At 40.0% G+C, this 24785-nt stretch overlaps 4 protein-coding genes across 6 annotated transcripts; 2 read left to right on the top strand and 2 right to left on the bottom strand.

Annotated features, from left to right (window-relative positions):
• Positions 1–896: 896 nt before the first annotated feature.
• On the bottom strand, positions 897–13592 carry LOC135484367 (eIF-2-alpha kinase GCN2-like). 2 transcript variants are annotated; one of them, XM_064765756.1, is made up of 25 exons: positions 13388–13592; positions 12711–13103; positions 12411–12491; positions 11734–11882; positions 10677–10980; positions 10211–10474; positions 9595–10015; positions 9014–9153; positions 8721–8854; positions 8035–8419; positions 7459–7767; positions 7086–7265; positions 6633–6785; positions 6244–6480; positions 5687–5884; positions 5297–5448; positions 4693–5032; positions 4245–4463; positions 3917–4033; positions 3636–3764; positions 3262–3446; positions 2605–2896; positions 2337–2389; positions 1979–2047; positions 897–1568 (listed from the first exon to the last, which is right to left on the bottom strand). In XM_064765756.1, exons 1-25 carry the CDS (start codon positions 13496–13498, stop codon positions 1499–1501), a joined length of 5085 nt encoding a protein of 1694 aa, XP_064621826.1. In that variant the 5' UTR covers positions 13499–13592; the 3' UTR covers positions 897–1498. The 2 variants fall into 2 exon arrangements, with proteins under 2 accessions (XP_064621826.1, XP_064621825.1); XM_064765755.1 differs by having other exon boundaries at positions 7086–7268.
• Positions 13593–13692: 100 nt separating this feature from the next.
• On the top strand, positions 13693–14163 carry LOC135484875 (ribonuclease P protein subunit p20-like). Its single transcript, XM_064766570.1, has one exon. The coding sequence runs from the start codon at positions 13693–13695 to the stop codon at positions 14161–14163; it is 471 nt and encodes a 156-aa protein (XP_064622640.1).
• A 1009-nt stretch (positions 14164–15172) lies between these two features.
• Positions 15173–18566, bottom strand: LOC135485191 (cardiolipin synthase (CMP-forming)-like). 2 transcript variants are annotated; one of them, XM_064767002.1, is made up of 8 exons: positions 18513–18559; positions 17759–18123; positions 17336–17473; positions 16939–17068; positions 16656–16741; positions 16444–16512; positions 16079–16170; positions 15173–15734 (listed from the first exon to the last, which is right to left on the bottom strand). In XM_064767002.1, the coding sequence occupies exons 2-8, from the start codon at positions 18017–18019 to the stop codon at positions 15626–15628; spliced, it is 885 nt and encodes a 294-aa protein (XP_064623072.1). In that variant the 5' UTR covers positions 18020–18123; positions 18513–18559; the 3' UTR covers positions 15173–15625. The 2 variants fall into 2 exon arrangements, with proteins under 2 accessions (XP_064623072.1, XP_064623070.1); XM_064767000.1 differs by having other exon boundaries at positions 17759–18566.
• A 1476-nt stretch (positions 18567–20042) lies between these two features.
• Positions 20043–24372, top strand: LOC135485192 (glucosamine 6-phosphate N-acetyltransferase-like). The gene is made up of 6 exons (XM_064767003.1): positions 20043–20152; positions 20966–21128; positions 22003–22065; positions 22352–22482; positions 22646–22707; positions 22793–24372. The coding sequence occupies exons 1-6, from the start codon at positions 20147–20149 to the stop codon at positions 22941–22943; spliced, it is 576 nt and encodes a 191-aa protein (XP_064623073.1). The 5' UTR covers positions 20043–20146; the 3' UTR covers positions 22944–24372.
• The last annotated feature ends 413 nt before the right edge of the window (positions 24373–24785 follow it).

Consider the following 24785-nt stretch of genomic DNA (forward strand, 5'->3'; position numbering starts at 1 on the left):
TGGTGAATGCAGATTTCACCATGCTCACTAAGGTGAATATTTCGCCGTCCTAATTCACCATGGTGAAGTGCTGAGAGATCACCTTGTGAATTTTGGATTTACCATGTGAAAATGAGACACACTTTTCCCAAGGGACCTGTGACAACATCAGGACACCTTTGGTATAGCCTCTATCTCACTGTGCCCTTCAAGACAGTCCTAACTACTCTACTCGGCCACTCAAGTAGCCAACTTGAAAGATCTCATGTAGACAGCATCTGGACCCATCTTCGTCTGATAGCTTAGCATCCATCTCAGTGCGCTCTTGAAGACAGGCCCAAGAACTGGGCAATTCAAGTGGCCTACTATTTCCTAATGTGGCAACAAGTAAGTGCTTGTTCTTTCACTTGCTTGATCGAAGTACTCAAGCATAGCTACTTGGCTACATTATGTTACTGTACTTAGCTATAGGGCTCTTTCTTCCCATCCAAAACAGCAAGGAAGGGTAAAGGATAAGACTGTCTCTTTGGTTCGGACTGGATGTGACAACAAAGATGTGGGTGTTCCTTTGGTGCCAACATGGATGTGATTGTCCGTTTGACGACAGTTACCTGTTCTTCAGACAGGCCAGGATGTAAATTTTGTCGTCAATCCAGTTTATGCACTCTTCGCAGATGAGACTCTTTAGCGAGCAGTAACGTGGAACAAAAATGGGCAATATTGACATTTCTCCCTGTAGATTCTGTTAAATGTCACAACATGAGAGCACACGGAACAGCCAGTGTCAAGAATGTAACCGACTCTCTGGTGAGGACAGGTTGTGACAACTTTTCCGGTCCTTCAGCAGGTTTGGCTAGGAGGTGAATAATGGACACATGGACCATTTCAAAATAACAAAAAGAAACTTAGCTTGCACGTTCTTTATAAGTATATTTTTATTTGCAAATTCATAAACACTGACACAATTTTTGGAGCAAAAATAAATCTGCTAACAACAGTTGCCAACTTCTCAATCACACTGCATTTAATGGTCTCTCACTTGAGGAGCATACTGAAAACCAGAACAATTTCGGGCGCAGGATATTTTCTTGATTTTGCAAATGGATTGCAATTGGAATTCATTTATTATCATGAAATTGAATTGTTTTCAAATACATTATTAACAGAAAATCGAAATAATTGCACAACTTAACATTAATCTACACTGACAGCACATGGACCACTCTGGCACCAACAATAAAATGACTGGTGATTATAAACTAAATAATAAATAAATTGATGGAACAATATTGTTTCTTTACCTTTTACAGGTAAATACAGTCTGTTCCGTTAAAACAGATTAATTCTGCAGCTGTAGAGTGAAAGATATAACAAGTGTAAGGAGACTAATTGACTTGGAAACACACAGAAAATATTACGTCAAAGTGATAAGACCATACAAAATGATGACAGACGATTTTCCAGATGATCTGTTGTAACAAGACTTTAGATGATCTGTTATAACAAGACTTTAGATATGTTATAACAAGACTTTATAACAATCATCCTTGAGTCCGTAGATAATGATGACAGATGAGTTCCCACCAGATCTGAAACAACAAAATAATTCGTTTAGATAATAAATAAATTAATTTTATTGTGGTTTTACAACTGCATTAGCTTGTGACTGATGTTTGACTAACACTAGATAACTTCATGTACTGGAAACTTTTCATGGCACAACACAAGGCAAGGTTCTTATCAATTAGACTTAAATTCAAATAGATTGATGTCTCTTGCAGGAGTGGCAATGAAATTGTGTAGCCTTCAGCAGAAGACACATAGTTGCATCAACTACTCTCCTCGGGACAATCTAAGATCTTTCAAAAGTGTTATCAAGAATTGATTATATTAGGTAGTCTTCATTAATTTTTGGCATGGTCAGGGACAAGGCAAAGAACCTCTCTTGGCTCTCTGAATGAAGGAGGGGCATGAAAACTATCAGTATAGGTTTACTTACGTGTTTTCAAACTTGAGAGAATGGATTTTGTCAAAGATCTTGGTTAAGTACTTTCTGAAACGTTGATGTCTGAAACAGAAAGACCGAGATTAGTAAGATTGATACACAAGAGTCATTGTAATACAAAACCAACAAATTACCTATTGTATGGGACATAATAATCTATGTCAGTCTTGAAGCAGTCACCATAATAGGCCATAAACATCAGGGTATCTAGGAGTTGCCGGCACAGCCCTTTTGCCAGAGCACAGCCCAAGGATGATAAAGCAGCAGCTCTATTGGAGCTTGTCTCACAACCCTTGGATTTTGAGAGAAAAAAGTTCCAAAACAGATTTAATGCACTTTGAATTAGACTTACTTTTCAACAATCTCACTGATACTGCTATCATATGTTGCTTCATCACCATCAATCTGAAAAAAACAATAAGTTAAAAACTTCAAAGTAAACCCCAGGAGTCCAAGACGTCTAGTCTACCGGAAAGAAGAAAGCTTGGCTGCCATCTTTAATACCGTTTGGTCTTTCACTTTCAACCCCTGATCATCACTATTTATCAACTGCTTACTGTTTTTTGGTAAAAATTCATCACCTGGTCTACATTATTTAGTTATGATTTTACAAAACTTACGTCGAGACATGCGGCAATAGTCTTGAGCACTGCAACAGGGAGTTCCACACCGATCACAAACACCTTAGCCTTACTACTCAACTGCTTCAGGGGTGGCGTCACCTTGGCATAGATCTGCGACTCGTATTTCTTCTTGGTGCTGGTGGCGAGTTTACTGTCAGGCATCAAGAAGGTTATGGTGAAGTTAGGTAGGCCCGTGTGACTGCTTGTGTGACTTGTCTGGGTCTGGCCCTCTGAGGGGACTTGGGATGACATGGACGATGTTCTAGATGTCTGAGGAACGCTCTCCTCCCTTAAACAGAAGTGGAATCTAATTGATTTATCTAAGCCTGCTTGAACCCCATTCATAGGCAAGGTGATTCATTGGTAAGACTTTCATGGAAACCTTACTCAGACCAGGTTTTCATGGAAACCAAATTCACAGCCCAGGTTCCACGGAAACCTCATTCACAAGTGAGGCTTTCATGGAAATCAGGCCAATAATGGGGGGGGGGGGGTTCACCCCCTAACCCCTCCACTCTATCCAACCCTGCACAAAATACAAGTATTGAACAAGGAGTCACGACCACAGCTCAATCAGAGCACCACATTAAAAAGATCTTCAAATACCAACATCAATCATTCAAAGTCTCAAGCCACCTGTTAAATAATACTCACAGCTTGGCCTGGTAGATGCGCTGAAGCCCCTCAGTAACCTCCTGCGGTGACATCTTCTTCTCGATGGTACGGCTGGTCTCCTTATCAAACGACTGCACCTTGACAGAACCGATCTCGGTATCCTTGAACACGATCAGATGGGAGACCCCCTTGTCTCGACAGATATCCTGCATCTCTTCAAGACTCTGCAGAAGAAATAGTACATTAAAAACTCACTCCGTTCGTTCAAAAATTTGAAAACTTGAATTTGAAAATTTCGAATTCTGTAAATGAATATAAATTCCACCAATGCAGGAACACCCATCGTCGTCAAAATTTCTGCCATTTTGCTGAATAAAGTGAAGACCAAATCAGGCCTAGTCAAACAAACTTACCTTCGTTGTGTCATAGAGAACCTGCGTGCTGATACCAGCGGCCCACAGATCACTTGCCAGGTGGAGTTGTTCCTTTACCATTGCCCGATGCCCGAGAGTGCAGATCAACACGTCACTGATGGTTGGAATCTGAAAGAAGATCAAATCAAAGTTTGAACGATTCATTTGATTAGATTAGTGTACCTGCAGTTGGAGTATTCTTCATCCAAGTACTTACAAACGTCAATGTTTTGTGTAAGTTTTTAAGCTAAATTCACATACAAAGTTTCAAGTCAACCAACCTCCATCTCAGTTTTATCACGGATGTCCATGCAAGCTGCCACAATCTTATCAACTGCAATACTGGCTCCAACCGCTGTCTGACTCACAAGGTCCCGCGACATCCTGAACCGCGCTATCTGAAAGGACAGAAAAGGATATCAGACTTTTCATGTTGTTTTGAGCTGCTGCCTTAAGGGCCCTTCGTGAACAGGTATTCGATCAATTAAAACTTTACAGGCCCCTCACTAAAAGATCGAGAGGCAACTCATACTGGTAGACTAGTTGACTTTAAGAGTTATAGACAACAGCACAGTCAGCAGACGTAAGTAAAGTAATGAATCTCCTTACCAGCCCATCATATCTGCCTCCAGCAGCCAAGATATCCAGGACGTGCTTGCCCTTTTTCCTGGGCACCTCCATCACAACCTGGAACACCACGCCGGAGAAGTGGTGTGTGTTGTAGACGAGACCAAGGGTCAAGATGGCGGGGACCTTCACTCCGAGGTGTTCAGCGTTTGACAGAATTGCCTCGAGCTCATGCAGGCCTTTCTTTGCCAGGGAACCAGCCTGGAACATGGAACATTCAAATACATAAACAACATGGTATTGTTAATTCTTTTCCTGCTATGATTTTTTTAAACTCTATCGAGAAACACCAGGTGGTATGACAAAAACCTTCTTTCTCTGAGAGATTAAGTGTCATCTTTTTAACTTGCCATTCATTTTGTAGCAGTTGACTGCTTGATTTTAGATCAGTAAAAATATCAGTAATGACAACGAAGTGAAGAACAATTACCTGGCCTTTCGTTTTCGTGATTGATTTCAAAATACTGGCCACTTTGCCGAAGGAGCCATCTGTTTCAATATAGGTGATGAGTGACTCAATACTCTGCTCTGCAACACCAACATTGGTCAGGCGATTGAACAACTGCTGTTTCTTATGCTTGGCAGTCTTCGTCTCATTGATGATGGTCACAACGTCATTATGGAGCTCATCGGCAATCCCACAATGCATCAGTATACCTCGCATCAGGGCGGTGTGGTTTACGCGGAGATAGTAATTCCTGTCTTTTAGGGGTGGGAATTCATGGATGATTTCGTGGATGATATGTAGCACTTCGGCCTCTGGGACAAGGCTGTTAACAATTAAACATAAGCGAGATCAGTACATTCATTCAACACAACTCATCAATGACTCTTGGTATTAACATTAGTTACCAGGAGTGAAACTCAAAAAAAATCAAACTATTTATATACGCTGTGGTAGTCTCAAAACAGCCTCAGTCTATCAAAGGAAAAAGCCCTGAGAAGGAACATGCGCTAAATAGTAGACAACACACAGCGCTGACTAATTTATCTCTGATGACAAACTCAGGGTGCTCCATTACAACTCAACTTACTTTCCCTGATTGGGTGTAACAATATCGACTGCCGCCTCAGTCAGTTCTCGTGGATGGAGACCGTACAGCTTCTTTTCCCGGTAGACACGTTCAATGGAATAGCGTTTCAGGCTGCTGACATTATTTCGGGCTAAATAACGACTGAATGGTGCCTGTCAATGAAGACATTTGTCCATAAACGTTGATAAATATTTCAATCAACTTTTCTTTATAGTCTTGACATCTTGACATAAACACTTATTAATCTATCAGTAATGTGGAACAGTTATCATATTTACTCTAAGACCGGTCAAAAAAAGGCTAGATCGTTGGACTGGATTTGCCAGAGTTCACGTTGTCACTTTTAACTAGTGCAAAGTCAATATTGAGTAAAAGCCAAGAGTTACATACGCGGAGGTCATAAGGCAGTGCCACCAGCCCGCCACTCTTATTCATGAAGCATGTATACTGATCATTCTGGTCATAGAGAGTATTCTTTGGCATCAGGGTCGGCGTTGTGACTTTGATAGCACCGTGTTTCTTGAAGATTGTTTCCATGGTGTCACACACATAGTTAAAGATGAGGGTAGAGTGGGTTGAGAAGCTCCCCTGTTGTGAAGATAAGATAATATCAAACTCAAGAAATGACCGGACTCTCTGTAAGCTTAGGCTACAAGAAAGGGGTTGCTGGATTGTCCTCTCTGGAGTGTTTGGGCTATTCTGGCTAAAAACCCAGGCTCTTTATGTCTGTTGGATGGGACAGCAAGTCATGGTCAGTTGTATCTGCTGTCTATGCTGGAGCAACAAAATGAAATTGACTTGGGATGAAATTTATTGTATATTGGAAATCCATTGCTAACTACTGCCACCTACTGGTAAAAAGTTCCTCATTGAGCTGCTCTCTTAAAGAAGTTTGCGGTTATGATCACACCTGTGTGTGTGTGTGTGTCACCTAATGGTTATCTTACCTTATGAATATCGACGTCAAACATAAATTCATCCGCAGCGGAAACCGGCTGGGAGAACATAGCACCAATCATTCGTTTGTAAGCTTTACACTGCGGGTTGGAGATGGTCGATCGCAGCACCTCATTCAACTCGGCCTCCTCCATCTGAGGTGGGGGTAGGTAATCTGATTGTAACAGCTCTTGAGACGTTGGTCGATTCACAGGGTCGTGCTGTAACATCCATCTAATAACTGCAACCTAAAAGTGATTGGACTATTCTAAATACTCAATTTTTCAATCTGTAATGTTGGTGTTTAGTCTGATGCTACTATTGTGAATGATAATTGAGCTAAGACTGCTGTTAGTCTCGAGACTGACGAAGGTGTGAGAAAAAAATGCACATGAATTACCTGGTTTGGCATTTCAATTTCATCAAAATCATCTGGCAATTCTATGGTAGCCTGCCTCAAGTTACTCAGTGTCTTCACACGCTCCATACCGGTAGAGAGTGGACGGTAACACATCTCGAAGAATATGATCCCCAAACTGTAGCTGTCCACTTTCTAGAAATCAAGAGAGGGGGAAGAATGTTACAAAACAGAGGTCGCAGGAGAAAAGTTGCATCAACTTAAAAAGACTTGAAGAGTATTTGGTGGTTTTTGTATATGAATACTTCATAAAGTATGACATCTATAACTGCAACCTCATTATATCCAGAGACTGACCCCAACAGTTGACAATAAATCACTGATAGTCATAATAAAATATAATCCTTTACCAATCAAAAGAATTGCTAGGAATTATTTAGATGAGGCATCAAGGCATCAAAAGGTATATTGATTGTCTTCAAACCAGACCCTTACCTGATCATAGTGCATTTTCATTGTTGCAGACTTCATGACCTCAGGGCTGACATAGAGGGCGGTACCGACCTTGCCAGTCATGGCTGTTTCACCGTCTGCTGTCATACTACCAGATTTGGAGGACGTTACTTCCGTCTGAGAGGTGGAGGGCAATGTCACGTCCATCAGGGCTGTATTCTGCTGCTGAAAAATCAATTTGAGTCTTACATGTAGCAATGTCACCAAAAAAGCAGAGTGTAGCGGACTTTTACTTGTAATACTTCAGGGGCAGTTTCTTTCACCAACTTAGAATAGATGAAGATACATCAAACTCAGCTAAAAGTGCCATTACACATTTGAGCACGAATGAAACTTTACTTATGCAATACTTTACCTTGGCAATGATATCGGTTGTCGCCAGTCCAAAGTCGCCAATCTTCACATGGTCGTTTGAATCCAAGAAAATATTCACAGGTTTTAAGTCGCGATGAATCATCCCCTGCTCATGGATATGTATCAGGCCTTCTATAATCTCACGAAATAATCTCCATACTCTGTTGGTATCTAAGTAAAGCCCGGCATCTATACAATTACGCAATGTCGATTTTTCACAGAATTCCATTTGAATGTAAAGGAACTGGGCTTTTGGGCGTTCTTCACTTGACTTGTTGGCTTGCTGCTTTTCTACTGTTAGTCGACACTCCTGTCAAAATAATCATATTTAGATAACTCTCTGAAACAATGTCGGGAAACTTTTCCTTCTGATTTTTGTCACATAACTGTAAACTTCAAATTGTTTGTTTTATTCAGAATGTCTTTTTTTTAAAAACCCACCTTTAAGTCTGTTTTCAGGTAAGACAAGAGGTGACTTTTGTAAAGAATACATTCTTGACTAAAGCAGTATGAAATTACTTTTTTGCAGAGAAAAGATTTGCCCTGAAAGGGTTATATAAACAAGGAAACAAATTACCTCTGCATGACTAGATTTATTCGACCTCTCAAAAATGATTCCTTCGTCTGATTCTGATACGCTATCGGAATTCAAGAACTCCCTTCCAAACACGGCAAAATCACGGTCATCATCCTCGTCGTCGTCATCATCTGAACCAGAATCACTTGAACTTGATTCTGCACCACCCTGTGGAACGTCCACCGAGATACTCCATTCCCCTGAGGCGTCTGCTAGAGTTGGTGCGAAGTTCTCGATGTTGTCAAGGAATCCAAGGCTGTTCCGTATTGAAGCTGCAGCTTTTGGGTGAGGTGGGGACTGGATGAGATCGGCTGGGGAGGAGGAGGAGGTGCACGAGTCGTCAGGGACGGGCTCCATGCTGGTTTCTATCCATGAGTTATAGTACCTAGAAATATGAAAATCATGGAAAAATGATGCTAAGAAAAGGTGAAATAACAGTAACTAGCATTCCTCTCGGACACTTTCAATGATTTTGGAGGAGTTTGCATGTAGTTTTCATGTTAAATTTCGATGGTCTTCAAAGAATGTCTGACCAATCAGTGCACTTGCAGTATGTGATAATGATTCAGATTGGACTTCTGATCACATGCATCTGACATCTTTGGAATACATGTCACCATCCTTTGGTATCAGAATTGCATTCCATGATATTCTTAGTTTGATCGTATGCAGGTGAAGCTGCTTACCTGACCACATTTTCATGATTCAGCCTTGACAGCAGTTTAACCTCTCTTGTGATCTTTCGGTTGAACTGTTTACTTTTAGGATTCAGTAAGATTCTCTTTATGGCATAGAAACGTCCATCAAGTTGGTTCCGAACCTGGAAAGAAAGATTAAAGACTACCAACTTCAAGGTCATCAGGTATTAGGTATTAGAATGAGTCCAGGCCTATTTTTCAAATGAGCAGTAAACTAGGGGTCTTTCCTCGGAAACCACATGCCGAGATAAAGCAGTCGTCTGAATATTCACAAAACTTACTTTGATGACATCACCAAATCCACCCTTGCCAAGCCACTCCAGTATCTCAAACTCGCTAGTCAAGCGTGACTGGCCGCTGGTATCACCCCGTAGGAACAACGGCATTTCTTGAGACTGGTCAGCATCTTGGTCCTTAGCACCTGAAAGAACAGCTTTCCATGTACAACCCTATTTCTCTACAGTTAGATTCTCAACCTCTTTTTTCAGCATTCACATGTTCGAGCATTTTCTTGGGTACCAGTCGACTAAAACGTCAATTGGTCCTGTGACTCTGCCTTTAACCTGAAAGAAGATGTCTATCACAAGCACCCATTTTAGAAGCAAATTAATGCAGTCTGCTCATAATAAAAAAAATATAATAATAAAATACCATATATCAAAGTGCTCTGTACATGCCATGCATGCTCCAGAGCACTGTGCAGTAGATAAAAACAACCAAGAAGAAAAGTTCTAAAAACATTATAAAAGTCCAGAAAATTCGATAATACTAATATGGATTAAAACATTTGAATTGCACGATAAGATATTAGGAATGTCACACATCGTAAACGATCTGAAATAGATGAGTTTTGAGGGCTCACCTTCTTTTTGGAGGAAATCTTGAGCAGCTTGTACCTTCCTAGCATGAATAGCAGCATGACTCAGCGAAGTTTTCACAAACTCGTGCTCCTGCAACTGAAATGCTGACCATCTGGTTTTTTCGTCTTTCATCAGACACTTTGTTATAAAGTCTTGCAATTCCGGCGGCAAGTAAGTCGGAACCTCCGGCAGGGAATTCGTAACTGGTTGCCCTAATGCTAATGACAACAACATGACACCCAGCTGATAGACGTCTGCCTTTTTAGCACTTCTTCCAAGGGTAGCTGGTCTGTTTTCCAAGTTGGAGAAATGGACACCAGGGCGTGTTAATTCTACCATCTCGTACAGATCGGCTATGCGTTTGTCGAGGCTGTAATCGGCAAGCTTCACAGCACCATCCTTTTCTAGAAATACGCATGAGGTCTGAAAAAACAAAAGACATTGACTTTTCAAAGACTAATCATTTGTAAGAAACAAAGCAAATGCCTCCCATAGGTAACTTGGATTGTGTGTGTTTTAATTTTGCGTGTTATACCTTGTTACACTGGCTTAGAATTCAAGCAAGTCAAACCTTTATGTCCCAGGTCATATGTGGCATCACGACACTTCGATACCTACCCTGAGATCCTTATGTGTAACAGCCTTATTGTGTAGATATGTTAAACCCTCCAGCACTTCAAAAGTGTAGAACCTCAAAAGCTCATACGGCACAGGAACACGCTTCTTCGTATGCATTTCAAGATTGCCACCGCCAGCAAACTCCTTGAGGACATAGATGATGATTCTTCCACCGTCGTGCACCCACTTCATTGAGAGATAATTAAGGAGATTCTTCTGGTCGAGTTTCAGAAGAGAACATAATTCTTGTTCTATGTTGTTAACCTAAGATCAAAAAGGAGGTTTTGGTTAAAGAATTTGGATCTAGTTCTCTTTAAAACTTTCAGTTATATCTATTTCAATATTAGCTCTCACTTGGCAGAGCCGGCATATCACTGCTGTTTCTTTCAACAGCGCTTCACACTGTACAACTGTACCGTCACAAAGCACTTTGTTTTCAATGTCTAAAAATAATTTCACTGCTTACTTGTTTGAGATATTTTGATGCTTCCTTTTCATACTCCTCTTTGTCATCAACGCCCATCTTCCTGCCGACATGTCGCCATTGCAACACCCATTCCGCTATCGAAACCAGCTCACCAGTCTCGGTGTCCATACCAGCGTACACTGTACTACCGCGCGCACTATGACCTAAACATTTGCCCCTGTGAATTGTTCGCTCCGTTTTTATATTAAATGCTAGAATACTGGTCCCTTTATGTTCCTTGGAATGGTCCCCGATTTCAACCGAATTACTCCGATCCCGATCTCGTGTCGGGGTACTCGTACGTCTGAAATGACAAAACACCATCAAAGTTATCAGGTGAGAACTCAAAAACTGTGTGTGACTTGGTGAGAAAACAGTGAAAACTAAAAGAGTGCATGTACTGCTCTGTGGGTCAAGGGTAGCGAAAGAGTTAAGGAACAAACCGATGGTAGTAGATGCACCTTATGCTCCATGCAGACATAATCAGATTTACCTCCTTAAAAGTTCAGTTGAATTTCTTCTGTTTCTGGTCTTCTGGATCTTTCGGCCATGACTTTTAGCCCCCTGAGGCAAATTTTTCATGACTACATTTGAAATTAAAATATATATCCAAGTCTGATGCAAACAGTCAACCACTTGGTCCGGGTTCCTCATATGAATACCATAATATATTGCACCAACCAACAATACCAGATCGATTTCAGTTGTAACAGCTACTGGCTGAGTGCAAAATGAAATTTACAACAAATTATTGATTTCTCATAGGCCGATTGAACCTTGTGATAATATAATCAATAACTTAACAATAGCCAAGGCTCCCGATACCAAATATTAAGAGTAACAGCTGGTACAAGTCGTAAGAAGGATTGGCATTCCAGACCTCAAAAGTAGTATCTGCTAATGAGGCAGCCCCTCCACACAGACCATCACTATTAAAGTTGATAAATCTTGAAAATGCATTGCTTCCTGTTGCTTTTATCAGCACCTCTTTACTTCGTCTCTGCTTCGCACTGCTTCAAAGTGAAGTAATATTTCATGAATGGGATGAATGTCTCACCTTTTTCTGTCACCTTTTGAGAAGCTATCACTGTCTTTCCTGACTCGTCGTGGAGACAGAGCCGGCGATGATGATGATCTGTTCTTTGGATCAGAATCCTTTTTGATTGAAGTTACATTTATTGAATCGTCATCTTCCATGTCTGCCATCTGGAAAATATAGAACAGATACAAAAAGAAACCAGAGAGAAACATATAAATTTCTGATAACAGTGATTACTTATCGGGCCCTTATTCTTCTACAGTAATCATCAGAGCTTCTCAACCAATTCTTAAGAAGTCCAGCTTAACTTTATGTAAGTATCAATTCGTTTCTTGTACCCCCCCTCCTCAAGGGTAGTTAAGCTATCACCACTAATCTTTGCCGATGCTTGAGTAGTATTTATTTTTCCTTTAGTGAAAATTTGGCGAAGCTGGAAAGAATAAGGATGATAATGTGTCGATGTCTTGTCGAACATATAGCCTTACCCAGTAAAATTAGTTCGGTTACTTTATATGACGGTGATAACTGATATATTGTTGATGGTGATGTCTTGACGAAAGAAAAAGTAGCATTGGTGAAAAAAGGGTGATGCTTGAGCCTTAAGATGTCGTTATAGGGTGATAAGGTGTCGTACCCTTGAGGAGGGGGGGGGGGGTACAAGACACGAATTGATACTTGCATTAAGGAGCACTCACCATCCTTGCCTCTTTCATCTTTCTGGTTTCCTCCTTCAGAGCTTCTTTTCTCTTGTGAATTTCATCTTCAATTTGCTGCAGCTTGATGAACAAAGACAAAACAAAATCAAATCATCTGTAAAGTAACATCAGGCAAAAACAATTTGAGCGGGGCCCCCACTAGATTTGCCTTTTAGACTGGCCAATTATGCTCAATGCTGTTCCCCACATTTAAAACTTGGAGGGTTTTTCTTACTCAAATGACAGCTATATTGTATTTTATGAAATAAACATATGCAATCACACAATTTATGAACCAACCTGTTTTTGTTCTTTCTTCTTGAGAAAATCAACTTTTTTCTGTTTTTCCCTCATCTCCTTTTCTTCCTTCTCCTTCTTATTTGACATCATCTCCTCAAAGAAAGACTTGGGTCCTGGCTTGTTATTCAAATGGAGAAAGTTCTGAACATGTTGAGCTAAATCGTAAATCATGACTTCTCCTACTGCTTCTTTGGCTTGATTCTCTAGTTCCGACTTGAGACTGGCAATCTGTTGGTTTGAAAGTCCTTTTGAATTCTCCAATTTTATTTCTGGCATGACATCAGGATATTTTTCGGGACACCTCACAATCATATCGATCTTGGCATAAACTTCTCCGCCATAAGTACTTTGGAGGGGTATCAGAGATAAGCATACCTCCGGAGGACGGTAAACCTGCAAGTAAATATAATGTGCCAATTACTCATTTACTGTACTGATAAAAAATTGTCCAGACAAGCAAATTAGGCCTACCGCCAGTACCGGTTTACCGCGTACAGATGAGATATGAAGACAGATTCGTCAAATAGTTTGGTGTGTGGCACACAAAATAGTGTGTGGCTTAAGGAACTGTGTCAACTATTTCAAACTTCCTGCTATCCTTAATCCTATTCTACCTGAAATTTATAGTAATTTAATATAATTGAATTTCCTGTACATTTCCTGTACATTTACACTACCTTCCAAGCGTCCTTTTTCCTCAGGTCTTTGAAATCATCCATAAACACCGCTTGCAACACTTCCATTTCTTCAATCTGGCGCTCCTTGAATGAATCATTCTTTTGCGCCATGTTGTCATATTTCAGTTAAACAAATGAAAACCCCGAATGCATTTATTTTATCCAAAAAAAATTGTTTTGAAAAAATTTCATTTCATATATGGGCGCTGACATATTGTAAGTCTCGCGCAGATAATTTCGATATGCATAGATTTTTGAACTGCCACGAAGAACAATTCCTGAAGTCACTGTGCAAGACTGTAAGCATGGCTGAAGCAAGTGCAGACAGCTCAGTTTCTTCTCCACAAAAGCCGAATCCTGAGAAATTCAATGAACTTGTCGACGAAGAACAATACACAATAAAGAAGAGGTTGCCTAGGACATTCCCTAAACGCAAAAATGATGTGTATGTCAGCTCAAAAACGAACTTAAAAGTGCAGTTGAATAGGTGCCTGAAACATTTTGATGAAAATGGTTTCCAAGAAGTGTTCATCCATGGACTGGGTAATGCCATAAATAGGGCCATAAACCTTGCCCTCCAGGTTCAGGTTCATTATGGAAACGTGATGGAAGTATCAACACATACGTCGACGTTAGAATTAATAGATGATTTAGACCCAAAAACAGAAGATGCAGAACCTGGTGTTCATTCGCGGAATAATTCAGCCGTACACATTCGAGTTTATCGGAAAGACCCTGCGTCAGACTCTCCAGATACAGTCATTAAAGGGACATAGGTTATTTGACACTAAACTTGGGATTTTATGCAGTGATTAGGCTGTCTTGGGGCCTTTCCCAGTTGATCAATCAATCAATGCGTCTGGACATGCAGACCACAATGGACATGATAGCAAAGCTGGAGATAAGCTACTGTCATCAAGACCACATTCATGCCCAACAATGCAATTTATCCAACCTGTCCTGAGAACATTATCAAATATTTAGCTTTAGCTGGGACTTGTGTGTGTCCAGAGTGTTGCGGAGATGCCAAGACAGCAGTTTAAGAAGACAGTTCACAACCAGTCAGAATGCCAGTTGGATTGCAAATGGAAGTACATGCAGCAGTTTTGAACCACAGTTTCAGACTGACAGTGATTGGACATTGATTTACATGTATATATGCTTTTGTGTAAAATGGTATTCCCTGTGGATGCATACTCTCAGATGAACCAACCAACTCCATTTCTTGACTATCGGGGGGGGGGGGGGGGGTGGGGGGTGGGACGAGTTGCACGAATTCCCAACTTGTATTGTCCAGAATGGCAATAAATCTGTGTCTTCACAAGTTTTCCTGATCGTTGTTATGTTATTGAAATCAAAATCATGTAAAAAGTAACATCAAAAGATGACTCGTAGACAAACAATGTGAAAGTCAATCAGTCAAACACTGTTCGGGAATGTCTACTGTTACACCACTGAACCTACGTATAAAGGTATGGGAACAGGGAACACTGTTTTCAGTTCCTTAAAACGTAGATACTTTTTAATTAGACCTCCAGACACTTTGTATATATAGAATAAACCGGTATGCTCAGGTCACTTGCCACGTACCCAATCTCACAAACACTGCATCGCTGTTTCCTTTGTCCGTGGACCCTGCCATGTTCGCGGTATGCTCGATATTCAGTCGGATCGGCTGGGCAACCTGAGCGAACACTATAAAAAAGGGTGAATTTCTTTCTGCACCATGTCAGGAGCAATTAACAAAAAGACATTTTATATCATAAAACATTTAATGTTTCATTCTTGACTTAACATGATTATTATCTCTTACAAAAGTCTCCATCACCTTCATGATATCAGATACCTGATCATTGGTACTGGCCTGGTATCAAACATTCTAAGCACATGAAAATACTAAATAACAATTCTTAGTAATAGTCCTGGATGGAAGTACCGGCAACTTGAGCCCTTTCCTTAGAAAAATAAAAAATTTACCCTTGAGGCAGAATACTCTCTGGAGAACATCACCTCCAAGCTGCAAAGGGACTCGGAAGAAGAAGGAGTTGGAATATAAATCCAAGCGAAAGAATGAATGCAGCTGCATCGAGCAGTTCTTATCTCCAAGTCCAATAATTATCAAAGAAAATGACATAAGTTTGGAAGCCATAATAGATTCATCCTAAATGCACCCATCTGACAAGTCCATTCCTAAGGGAATTCGAAGTACTGCATCACATGTCTGTTCATGCCCACTCGTCATTTGTACTTTGTCTTTGCCTCTTGTGTTGTTTTGTAGATCTCGTACGTATCTTTTCGGAAAACGTAACCAAGGCCCGACCAAATAGTTGTCCCTGCTGTTATGTACCTGAAAGGGAGAAAAGGTAAGTTTGATAAGATATTGAGTTATCCTGTCCTATCATGCTGGTTGTGATTTTGTCCTCACAAGACCAGTTTGTGGCGAATTGGAAATGAATCAACTGAACATCAAAGAATCTCCTGTGTAACTCTGTAATACGTTAAAAGTTTTAAGTCTGCTGGGCTACAGCCCAAGCTAAAAATGGCTCATTAGGTCAGAGGTTATATCGGATTCTGTAGCACTAAGCAACTAGAAATATCACTGTCCATCCTAGTAAACTACACACCTAACTGCAAGACCTTGTGAAATTTCAAGGGTGGTTGACATGTTCTGAGGGAATCTAAGTAACTTACCACAGGGCATGTAATAAGGTATGGTCCACATAATTGAAGACTGGGGCTGCCAGTGTGGCACATACTAAACCAAACTGGATGGCAGTGTTCACCTGGGAATAAAGAATACATCAATTAAAATGGAATAGGTTAATACATATGTCAGAAGCAGTGTAAAGGGTTAGGTGTTTTGTCCAAGGGCATGGAGATAAAATATGTGTAGCGGGGATCCTTCCTAGATTTGTTCCCATGACCTGAATATGAGCCTAGCATTCCGACAACTTTGCCACATATCCGGGGCATTCCCCCTTCTTACTCTGAATAGATTCTTGTTAATGTATTTCACAGTAAACTGTACTTGGCAGTCAGTCCCCAAGATAACATACCTTACTTATGGTTGTTGGCTTCAATTGCATTGTCACATTTGTTCCATCAAAGAATCTCGTTAGTGTTAACTGAAAGCAGAAGTACAAGAAATTATACAAATGAAGTCAAAGTATACACGTTTATAACTCAGATATTATTAGGGATAAAACATGAAGGCAAATGTTACTTTGATAAAGTCAATCCATTCAAGTAGAGATTATTTAATACTCACTGGAGGAGGCAGTGATAGGTATCTCACATAGAAGGCAGCACCAATAAGGCAAACATCTCTGGCAAAGATCAACACTGTCAATGGCACTGAAATGGAACGGATGAGATAGCATGAGACATCAGTAAGTCAACAGAATAAAAAGAACAAGCAGGAAGACACTTTACAGTTTACTGCACAGTGCTTATAAGGACAACCCTTATATCAAGGACACTAGTTTTTGTCCTAAATTGGGTGTCTCCTGTCAATTTGAATAACAGTCATTATGTAAGAGATTTTCACTTACTGGGAATGAGATCTACCACAGACAGTGTTATGTATAGAGTACTGATAAGAATCTTATCAGCTAAAGGGTCCAGGGCTGATCCAAAGGCAGACATTTGGTTCGGCCAAGTACGAGCTATGTGGCCATCAAGCTGGAAAATGACAAGAAATTGATAATATTTACTCAGAGCAAACAGATTCTTTTGATGCAATCATCTTACTTGTGATTAGTCAGTAAAAGGGACAAGTGTTGTGAACACTGAGCAATCTCCAACACAATGGTCACAGAGTTCTTATGTTGCTCATTGTTGTTGGTCATCCAACAGTTGTCCGCTGACAGGACAGTACACACAAACACATATTGACTGGCTAGTTCATTCAGCCTATACATGTACCACTAACAACATTTACATACTTACCATATCTGTAAACCCAGCAAATATGAAAAGCCCTCCAGCTAAAGCAAACTCTTGCTTGACTACTAGATAGCCTAAGTAGGGCGTCAGACATATCCTTGATACTGTTAAGAAATTTGGTATTGTCCATATATTTTGTTCCTGAAAAAGAAAAAAAGATTATAGAACAAGAAATACATTGTAGTACTGTAGAATCTCCCTTAGCAGACACCTCTCTATTAAGGACAACCTCTCTATTAAGGACAGTAGTTTTGGTCCCAAATTGGGTGTTTACATTCAATTTGACCTCCCTAATCAGGACACCTCTCTATTAAGGACAGCACTTGTCAGTCCCGAGGGTGTCCTTAATAGAGAGGTTCAACTGTACATGTAAACTAAGAAACTAGAAGCAGAGTAGAAGTGGAGAGGAACTGCCAGTCAACCCACCCATATTTTCTTTTTGGTTTTCAAGACTTCTTCTTCCGGTTCATCTCCTTTGTTCTCATCCTGTGGGCTCTTCTCTGGAGATGGATTAACGTGTGAATGGCTGCTGGTAGTACTTATTTGACATACATGCTGTTGATGGCTGCAGCAGCAGTTCATTGGCCAATTGAACTTGTTTTCTGAGCAAAGACTTCCGTTCGACAAAGGCGAAGACACCTTTTGGAGAATATAATTCCCAATGTTTCTGCACTGTCTTTGAATCATTGTTGAGTGTTCAATAGATGGTGCTTTCTCAGTTTTAGAAGACTGTTTCTCTTTCAAATAACATCTATTTTTCAAACTATCACAAAGGTTGTTGGAAAGTGTCACTGTAGACACAGACGGATAATGAAATAAAGCGTTTATAACTCTTGGGTTGCCCAAATTTCCATGGGCGTTACTGCGATCATAAATATCTGGCCAGTGTTGTCTGACAGGGTGCTTGCCAAACATCTCTGACCTTACTGGTCCTGCAAAGGCTGATTTAATGTTGCTATGTTGATTTTGAAAGAACATGGTTGGGGTCATCTTCATGGATGCACTTGAAACAGTGCATTTTGTACACAACTCCAGTCCACCATTCCTCAATTTTTGGGCAAAGTTTGCCCTCAAATTGAATGACTTGCGCGCAAATAAAAACATTGTCCTAGCGATATTTAGTTTAATTGCTTATTCATTGTCACATCTGTAGCACTCCTATTTCAATTTTAAAACTGACATTGATGTTAACAGCATTTACAAGAGATACATTTCATGCAATTTCATGACCTTTAGGTTGTAAGAAAACAAGGACTGTGTCATGAGTAGTTAACCAGTTGATACCACGGTATCAGGCTGTTTCGCTGCATTGCCAGTTCGCTACCAGTCGTTTCGCTACATGTGGCGGTCGTTTCGTTACATGGTAGGTCTTTTCGCTACATGGGTGGAGTCGTTTCGCTACATGATGGGTACGGTCGTTTCGTTACATGGAGGGCGTTTCGCTACATGGGTGGAGTCGTTTCGCGACATGGATGTAGGTCATATCGCTACATCGTAGGTCGTTTCGCTATATGGGTGGAGTCATTATTTTTACTCTATTTTACCCTACTATAATTCCCGGTGGTGACTACAAATTTATTATAGCACAGTTTGCCGGTAAAAAAACTTATACGGTTTGATGGCGCGCAAGGGGTTCTTGTCGTCCTGGCCTGGGTTAGGCCACATAAAAAAAAGAGTTGGTGATCGTCCCCGCCCGCCCCTACGAAAAACGCCCGGCCCCATTTTTTGTTAAAATCCTAAAAAAGTTGGTATATTGTTCTATAGGGTCAGAATTGCACGATTTATTTCTTTATTTTTATTACTTGCTTAGAAATATCGAAATATATAAGTTCGATTAAGTCGATTCTCTTATCTTTTCTCAATAACGCGTGATCTCGATCATGTCGACACGAAATTGAAATTGAAACGTCAATTCGAAGTCTTCCGCGGCCGGCGAAATTGAACTAGGTTCCTCAATGGATGATTCATTTATCTCCGGAATTCGTCTTAATCGAACTTATATATTTCGATATTTCTAAGCAAGTAATAAAAATAAAGAAATAAATCGTGCAATTCTGACCCTATAGAACAATATACCAACTTTTTTAGGATTTTAACAAAAAATGGGGCCGGGCGTTTTTCGTAGGGGCGGGCGGGGACGATCACCAACTCTTTTTTTTATGTGGCCTAACCCAGGCCAGGACGACAAGAACCCCTTGCGCGCCATCAAACCGTATAAGTTTTTTTACCGGCAAACTGTGCTATAATAAATTTGTAGTCACCACCGGGAATTATAGTAGGGTAAAATAGAGTAAAAATAGTGACTCCACCCATATAGCGAAACGACCTACGATGTAGCGATATGACCTACATCCATGTCGCGAAACGACTCCACCCATGTAGCGAAAAGACCTACCATGTAACGAAACGACCGTCACATGTAGCGAAACGACTGGTAGCGAACTGGCAATGTAGCGAAACGACAGTAAACCGATACCACGACGTACTATTAATTGAATATTGAATTTAGACGTAAAAAAGGGAAAAAAGTCTAAAATTTTCACATGGATTATCTTGAAAACAGATTAAGAATGTGTAAAATGTGTGTATTATCTTATGATATTATGTATTAGTTTAGAAATGACCATTTCTATTAATCGATGTGCCAAGAACACAACAGTGGCAGGATCTTGGTCCACATTTTGAATTACTTCCGGTTGAGCATGCGCAGTTGAGTTTTGAGGAGTTGGAATATTGCAGACGAACTTTGATTTTAAAGTCATTTCTACTGGACAACACCTTCTAAAATAGGATTTAGTTTACGGCCAAGTGATCATGGAGGTAAAAAGATTTTCTAGAGTAGTAATTTGGGAAGGTGTTCTGCCTGGATTTGTAAAAAAGGACTGTTTTTAACCCGGCATTTTCTCCACCGCATTGATATGATTGAATTGAATGTGCACTGCCACTGAGTAATGACACTGGCCTACACTACAGTACTGTAGTGTAGGCCTACATTTTGTACATACCTGTACATGTATGCATGGTACAGGTATGGTTTGTATACATGGCTGATCATGTTCATGTGACCCACCCTCAGCACACATGTCACGGCATGTAGCCTACAACCAGATACAGTCCAATCATCCAACAATCCTATTCGCCGTATGGTTGATTAGCGTTATTTTTGATTCACAACCTACCCGGCCACACAGTGATGGGTTGGGCGTTACTAGGCCTGTCTACTTTCGGGCTGTAAGAAAGCAATGACTGAGTCGTGTGTTGTTGATGGCACGATTTTTTGATGTACAAAGGGAAAGTCTAAATGCCCTTTGAATTGCTTGAACGTAGTTAAGGAATGTTATCGTTAAGTACTTGCATGTGGTACAAAAAAATTACATTATCAACATCCGCTCTGCGTCTAATCCGTGCGAATTTCAGATTATGGCTGCCCCTGGTAATGTAGATGGTTGTCTTGCAGGTTGGAGAATAAGCCTCGGGCATTATTCGTGAATGCAGACAGCTGCGCCTGCAGTACTGATCTCATGTAACATCAAACACGTAGGGTTCAACAAAGTTACATTAAATTAGCTGTTCTACTATTTCAAAGAAAACATAGATTTATTCTCTGTTCATTTGTAGTGATATTTCTTTCAGATTCAGAATGGTATAACAGATGAAGTACTATTCTCCCCAGATCTGCTGGAAGAGATCGATTTTGAGGCTGAGTGTAATGCCACCTTCAACCCAAAGATTAGTCCATCTTGTCCTGGTGAATCTCTTCTCATGAGACCTCTACGCATCTCAGATTATGACAAAGGTAAATATCAAACTGTCAAAGACTCAAAGCCTTACATTTGCTCTGTCAATCTGATTTAATTAATTAATTGAATAAATTTTCTTGCAATTTGTTCAATTTATTTTTGATTTTGTTAAGTGTTAGTCTCAGTCAGCAAAGTGTTTAGGTCTTTTGATAATCAGGCCATCAGCATTGTGTGACAGATTGATACTTAGTAATGGTACATTTATTCAAGTATTCAAGGCCCTGTGAAACAAGCACAGTTTGATATGCTGCTAGAGCAACACATGTATTTGTTCGCAATGTATACTATAATCAATTGTGGGCTTGTCCCTACCACATCCCATGAACGTAATATGTGGGTGGATCGTGTTTCAGTTTTCACATCACTTGTGCCATCTGGCTACGAAAAGTACTTTGATTTCTTTTACTTCAAACAACTGCTGCTTCCATCCTATGTTTACATGTAGCAGCTGTGTATTCTGTACCGTATACTCTAGTTTCCCGGATCTGAGACTGCTTCTGAATGTCAAAGTAAATGGGAAGATGGTTTTTCAATTCAATGCCATTCAAAATTTTCAGTTTGGATGGACAATGTGTTGGGTTGGCTTTACTAAGTTGTCCAATGCTCATGACGCCAGACGTCATGTTCTGGCTCTGCTGTGTTCATTTCATAGTAACTAATAAATGTGTCTTAGATTGTTGAAACTAAGGTAATTTTGTGTTCATACAATTGTACAGGGTTCTGTCTATGCCTACTTTAGAGGGGTGTGGGCCATTTTCTTTAAGTGAGAATTGAAAGGTTTGAATACTGTGACCAATGCTTTTTGAATCATTACAGAAAAGATAGCTTCGGTCTTCTGAACAGCTTTTACAACATGTACATCTTTTTCAGGTCACACACAAGTACTAAGTCAGCTGACAAAACTGGGTGATGTTACACGGGAGGCATATGAAGGTACAGTTGAATACGAAAGAAAAAAGGGCGTTGTTCTCTTGTTTGCCATATATACAGCCTAGGTATCCCTTTCATAAAGAATCAGACGGGCACACTGGTGCCTCACCAGGCTGAATTGACCCCTGGATATAAAATTACTGATGTTGTGATTTTTTGAGAAAAGGTGGCAGACCATCCTGCAAATGTCGTCTTTGCAAGTTAAACAAGTATGTTTTATTGCATCACAATGTTTTCTGTTTCTCATCTCCCTTTTGCCAAATCTCATAATTTTCCGCTCAAATTTCAGCTCAATTTCACCACATGAAATCCTGTCCATCAACTTACTATATTGCCGTGATAGAAGACATAACGTCCAACCTTGTGATCGCCTCAGCTACATTGTTGGTGGAAAAGAAGTTTATACACACATGTTGCACTGTAAGTTGACCACCTGGTTTTATTACGCGCACCTAGTACTGTACAGTACTGTAAACCAAAAAATTTTTGCGTCATTCACTTTCAGCGGAATTGAAATACTGTGAGGTTGCCAAAGTTGAACGTTCATGGCTTGTCCAACTGACTGTCACATTCTTACTTTCAGAGGGGACGAATAGAAGATGTGGTGGTCGATAAAACATACAGAGGAAGACAGCTGGGGAAATTGTAAGTATTTGATATTGGTACTTGAAATCCTCATGTTATTTTTATGAAGGTGTTAATACTAATCATCCTTTTGCTTTTGTTGCAGACTTGTTGAGACTATGACGTTACTTGGGAAGCACTTGGGAGTCTACAAGATGACGTTAGAATGTAAGGATGACAGGATGAAGTTTTATGAGAGTTTCGGTTACATGAAGGATCACCTGAATAACTTCATGACTATTCGTTACAAGGATTAAAACATGAACTTTTATGCCCAACAATGCAGCATAGATGTATTTCGTCAAAAAGAAAAGGCATTTTGGACTGTGATTAACACTGATGTTTGTCACACACTGAACATTCTGGTATTTAGATATACTGGTATTGTAATGATGGTTGAAATTATTTACTTAACAACTGCCTTCGGTGATATTTGGTGCAATAAACTATCTGGGATTATGTTTGGTTATGGATATCCTGCTACTTAGTGGAGCCAGTGCCAGACAACTTTTGAAACTACTTATGAAACCTGTGCTATCAGAGAGAGTTCTCTGCACCACTCTGACATTCCATATGAACAATTGTATCATTATCCCTTGTATAAATGCCATCAAGCCATCCACTCTCTGAAGGAAATTTCTTTTTGGAGTTGTGTTTGACCAGTTCGGCGCTGCCACTGATGTGCAATAGTGAGACCAATTTGTTATTGGTGGATGGGTGACCAGTGAAATATAGCAATGATCATGTAAATGTGTCACTACTATTTATTTTTGTTTAACTATGGCATTATACAATTTTCCTTGGGTTGTTGAGAATGTTGTTTTTATTTGGCAAAGAACTGCTACTCTATCTGTACCGGTGATAAGTATGAAATAGTGATGAGCAAGTTTAAATATTATGGTAAAGGGAAGAGATTTTCCTGTCATGTATATGTATTTTCTCTGTTCTTTGAATATATCATGGTGTTTTGATCTCTTGATGAAATGAGACCATACTGTTACTGTACTGTCAGAAGATGAAAATCTAGACTGTGAGATTCTGACAACAATGGCCATATATTGATTATGATAAAAAACATATAAAAATGTATAGATAGATATTTGATGACATCTCAACTGTGTGTAAATGCAATGAGCACACACACTCGCAGCCAGTCTCGTGCCGTTATTTCTCTCAATGACATATTGATGCTTTATTCATGATGTATAACTGCTAATTGTACCAAAATTGTCTTCAATATTTTTCCAAAATATTCCGCCAGTCATGAGGTAGGTGAAAAAACTCCTCAATTGCAAGTTAATTTGGCATTGATTCTTGTGCGATACAACATTGAGCATGTTGATAATGTTGCATCACGCCATCATCTGTTGAGTGCCGGTATGCAGACGCACACTGGCAGCCAGTAACGGTAATTTATGCAGAAAGACTTCATTTTGTAAAGGAAGATATTTAACTATTCTGGTGGAGATTCTTCTGTTGGGAATCTGTAATAGAACGGATATGTTGTTCATTCCACCAACAAACATTTGTTGGAGGATTTGATAATATTTCTGTTCTAAAAGTATAAAATGTTTTGTACTACCAATATTTGGTCATGCAAGGATAAAAAGGTGTATGGTGTGTTTTCTTTTGAACTATTTCTTTGTTATGTATATACAGCTGAATAAATAGATAATATATATTTTAGAGACAATTACTTGTTTGGTTTTATTTGCCCTCTTCAAGGAGTAGTATAGAACACATTTGAGTACCAGTAGACATTGATATATATGAGGCAAGGACCGAGACATTGATTGGAATGGCTCGTGTGCTGGGTCAAGACTACCCTGAAGGGGAGGGGTTCAACTTTCCATGAAACATACTGTTACATGAACACCGTTTATAATGTGGAATAAACATGCGGGTTTCATATGGGGACCAAATAGGCAGATGTGGGCTCACTGTGAGGTGTCACATGCATGTTGGGCCCACATGGGAACCTGGGCGGATTGCTCAGGTCAACTATGTTATGGTCAAGGCCCTGGTTTAAATCGCAGTGTGTGTTGCACCACTGAGCTCAAGTAAATATACTAATCCCATGGTTAGGTATCTGCCTTGTG

This window comes from Lineus longissimus, chromosome 3, assembly GCF_910592395.1.
Source record: "Lineus longissimus chromosome 3, tnLinLong1.2, whole genome shotgun sequence".
Taxonomy (NCBI): domain Eukaryota; kingdom Metazoa; phylum Nemertea; class Pilidiophora; order Heteronemertea; family Lineidae; genus Lineus; species Lineus longissimus.